This window comes from Ranitomeya imitator, chromosome 7 (assembly GCF_032444005.1).
Source record: "Ranitomeya imitator isolate aRanImi1 chromosome 7, aRanImi1.pri, whole genome shotgun sequence".
Taxonomy (NCBI): domain Eukaryota; kingdom Metazoa; phylum Chordata; class Amphibia; order Anura; family Dendrobatidae; genus Ranitomeya; species Ranitomeya imitator.
In genome coordinates, this window is record NC_091288.1 from 210,625,536 (window position 1) to 210,629,580 (window position 4,045).

General features: G+C 47.2%; 1 protein-coding gene across 1 annotated transcript in view; it reads right to left on the reverse strand.

Annotated features, from left to right (window-relative positions):
* The window catches only part of MYO15A (myosin XVA), an 86,400-nt gene extending 82,623 nt beyond the window's left edge, over positions 1-3,777 (reverse strand). The window contains exons 1-3 of the mRNA XM_069735648.1: positions 3,704-3,777; positions 3,551-3,614; positions 959-1,068 (exon numbers count right to left, since the gene is read on the reverse strand). Coding sequence (XP_069591749.1) covers positions 959-1,068; positions 3,551-3,614; positions 3,704-3,777 — 248 coding nt within the window. The remainder of the gene's footprint in view (positions 1-958; positions 1,069-3,550; positions 3,615-3,703) is intronic.
* Between the last annotated feature and the right edge of the window lie 268 nt (positions 3,778-4,045).

Genomic DNA, 4,045 nt, shown 5'->3' on the forward strand with positions numbered 1-4,045 from the left:
ATTGTCCTATTGATTATATCATTAATACATGAAATATATATATATACATGCATATATAATACATTAATGCAAGATCACAGTAAGGCAACACATAGGTCTGCAAAGAGGGACTGTGTACACAGAACGGTAGGAAATTTCTCATAGAAATCAGTGTCAAAGTTACATCATATTGGAACAATCAAAATGTTATAAAAAAAAAAGTATAAAATATATTGTAAAAGTATAAGAAATGTTTATATTATTAATTTCAGGGACTATTGTTGAGGTGTTGATGAAAAATTCTGCAGTAAATTTGGCTTGTCTGGATTTTGCTGCGCTGATTTCACCTCTGCTACATTTAAAGGGGTGAAAATCCTCCACTGAAACCGACCCGGCACGTAGCTTACAATACGCACTGTGCAGAAAATTTTCTGCAGCATTTAGATGAGATTTATGTCGTTCACTTTCTTGCTAATGTTTTCGGCAATGTGCGAATATGGGCTTAATAGGAAGAACGTCACACATGTAACTTGCATAGCTCGGCCCTAACTAACACCCCATAGATGTTCCTAAAAATCGCAGCTGATTTTTTTTTCTCATCCATCGAATCTGAGTGTTATCCTGTAGGTTCATAGAGATTTTCATTTCTGCAGTGAAAATCTGCAGTGAAAATCCAGAGCTGAAATTGTAAAAATCTGCACCGTAGGTGAATTTCCGAGTGAACAGTTTCTGCAGCATCTAGATGAGAGTTGTAAAATCCCATCTACTTGCTGCTATAATCCTCATTGCGTGGATTTAGCCTTAATAGCAGATACTCTGCACCACGGCTGTGGATTTTTGGGCTCCTGTTCACAGCCCATAAAAGCCAACGTGGGACAGAAGAAATCTGCTGCTCGTGTTGCTACAAATGGCGTCTGATTGCAGCACTCATCTATAGGACGATGCACGAGATCAGAGATGAGGAGTAGTGATAACTTACGGGGCAGTTTCCCCCAAGGCTTTCCCTTCGTAATACAAGACATGGTCCGTCCCATAAATATTCAGCAGCCTGTATGGGTTTAATGACAGGAGGATGCTACCGATGTAGGTCTAAAAAAGAAGGAAAAGAGGCTTGTTACTATCTTCTTCAAGATGTACAATAACAAATTGTATTGTGGTACCGTGTTAGCCAGAAAAATCGATGTGAATACTTTTCTGCCCAATGATGACAGAAGTATTCTGGGAGTGATACCTTTATTGGCTAACCAGAAAATAATATGTTTGCAGCTTTCAGAGCACAGAGGCTCCTTCTTCAGGCAAGATTACAGATCTAATCTAGCCTGAAGAAGGAGCCTCTGTGCTCTGAAAGCTTGCAAACATATTATTTTCTGGTTAGCCAATAAAGGTATCACTCCCAGAATACTTCTGTCATCATTGGGCAGAAAAGTATTCACATCGTATCTTCTTCAAGAAAACTTCAAACATTAAAAGGGCTGTAAACAAAGGTGAAAACAAAGCTGTAAACCAACTATCCCCTATCTACAGGACAGGTGACAACTTATTGATCTACTGGTATCAGTACTGATCGCCAGAATGGAGGTCTTTTACCCCATTAGAATGGAACAGCATTGCTCCTGCCTGACCGCCGCTCTATTCATTCATTATGGGTTTGCCAAACGGCTCTTTCTAGTAGCCCCATAGAGAATTGTTACACACTTGTCCCAGTTCTGGGCTCTGCTCCCTTTACCCCGGTCCACTAAACTTACTTGGCCTCCACATCGGGTTTTGCAGGTGGCCAGGCATGCTCCCATGTGATTATCTACCTAGGCTTATGTGATGCCTACTCTGTTTGTGGTGGATCACTACCTGCTCAGTGACTGCAGTTTCCAGGACCTCATCTAACTCCCTGCGGTCTCTACAACCTTTGCTACCTGTTTGCGGTTTCCAGGTCCTCTGCTACCTGTCTGCGGTGTCCATGACATCTGCTACCTGTCTACAGTCTCCAGGTCCTCGGCTATCTGTCTGCTATCTGTCTACAGTCTCCAGGTCCTCTACTACCTGTCTGCAGTCTCCAGGTCCTCTGCTACCTGTCTGCAGTCTCCAGGTCCTCTGCTACCGGTCTGCGGTGTCCATAACCTCTGCTACCTGTCTGCAGTCTCCAGGTCCTCTGCTACCTGTCTGCAGTCTCCAGGTCCTCTGCTACCTGTCTGCGGTGTCCATGACCTCTGCTACCTGTCTGCATTCTCCAGGATCTCTGCTACCTGTCTGCAGTCTCCAGGTCCTCTACTACCTGTCTGCTGTCTCCATGTCCTCTACTACCTGTCTGCAGTCTCCAGGTCCTCTGCTACTTGTCTGCAGTCTCCAGGTCCTCTGCTACCTGTCTGCAGTCTCCATGTCCTCTGCTACCTGTCTGCAGTCTTCAGGTCCTCTGCTACCTGTCTGCAGTCTCCATGTCCTCTGCTACCTGTCTGCAGTCTTCAGGTCCTCTGCTACCTGTCTACAGTCTCCAGGTCCTCGGCTACCTGTCTACAGTCTCCAGGTCCTCTGCTACCTGTCTGCAGTCTCCAGGTCCTCTGCTACCTGTCTGCTGTCTCCATGTCCTCTACTACCTGTCTGCAGTCTCCAGGTCCTCTGCTACCTGTCTGCAGTCTCCAGGTCCTCTGCTGCCTGTCTGCAGTCTCCATGTCCTCTGCTACCTGTCTGCAGTCTTCAGGTCCTCTGCTACCTGTCTACAGTCTCCAGGTCCTCGGCTACCTGTCTACAGTCTCCAGGTCCTCTACTACCTGTCTGCATTCTCCAGGTCCTCTGCTACCTGTCTGCAGTCTCCAGGTCCTCTACTACCTGTCTGCAGTCTCCATGACCTCTGCTACCTGTCTGCAGTCTCCAGGTCCTCTGCTACATGTCTGGAGTCTCCAGGTCCTCTGCTATCTGTCTGCAGTCTCCAGGTCCTCTGTTACCTATCTGCATTCTCCAGGTCCTCTGCTACCTGTCTGCGGTGTCCATGACATCTGCTACCTGTCTGCAGTCTCCAGGTCCTCGGCTACATGTCTGGAGTCTCCAGGTCCTCTGCTATCTGTCTGCAGTCTCCAGGTCCTCTGCTACCTGTCTGCAGCTTCCAGGACCTCTGCTACCTGTCTGCGGTTTGCAGGACCACTGCTACCTGTCTGCAGTTTCCATGACCTCTGCTACCTGTCTGCGGTCTACAGGACCTCTGCTACCTGTCTGCGGTCTACAGGACCTCTGCTACCTGTCTGCGGTCTCTAGGCTCTCGGCTACCTGTTCCGGGACTCCTGTCAGTGATCTCATGTACCTCAGCTCACTGATTTCCACGTGCCTTAACTGCCTCCTGCAGCGACGCCCGTGGCCATTGTGCCCACCTGGACCTTGGGCTTGGAGGATCCATCTCACCTGGTGAGCCTAATAAGAATGAATGGAGTGACTATCAGGTGGAATAACATAAATAAAAGTCCGCCATTATGCAACCCGAGCTGGCGCCCACCGATCAGGGACCGATCATTAAGTTATCACCTATCCTGTTGATAGTTGACTCCCCGGAGAACCCCCCTAGAATCTCAGAGGACGCCAAACTCACATATATCAGCTCTCGCTCAAACCTTTTTCTCAGGTTTTGGAGGACCGATGCTTCCTGTAAGTCCCTGCAAAATGACAATGGAAACATCACCCCCAATATACAATGTGACAGTCAGAATGCTGAACACAGAATCCATCATATGAAGATACTCACTCCAGCTGCGTCATGTCCTGCACCCCATCCTCATCCTGCCCTTGGCTTGGCCCCGTATTCGGAGGGCTCCTCATGCTTTGCATCTTGGGTAAACCAACAAAAATGTCAGAAAATTACCAGAATCTTCTGCAAGTTGCTGAAGACAAATCCCATTTTGTACTTTGTACAGGTTCTAATGAGAGGCAACCATAGGATTGTGTGAACTGGAATCTATTGTAGTTCTTAGGACGGCCAAAAAAAAAGGGGGCATCGCTGCACCCCCAGACCCTCCTAATGTGCAAAGTGCAATCAATAAGATTCCATGTTCATCATTATCAATAAACGAAACGAACGGCATATATG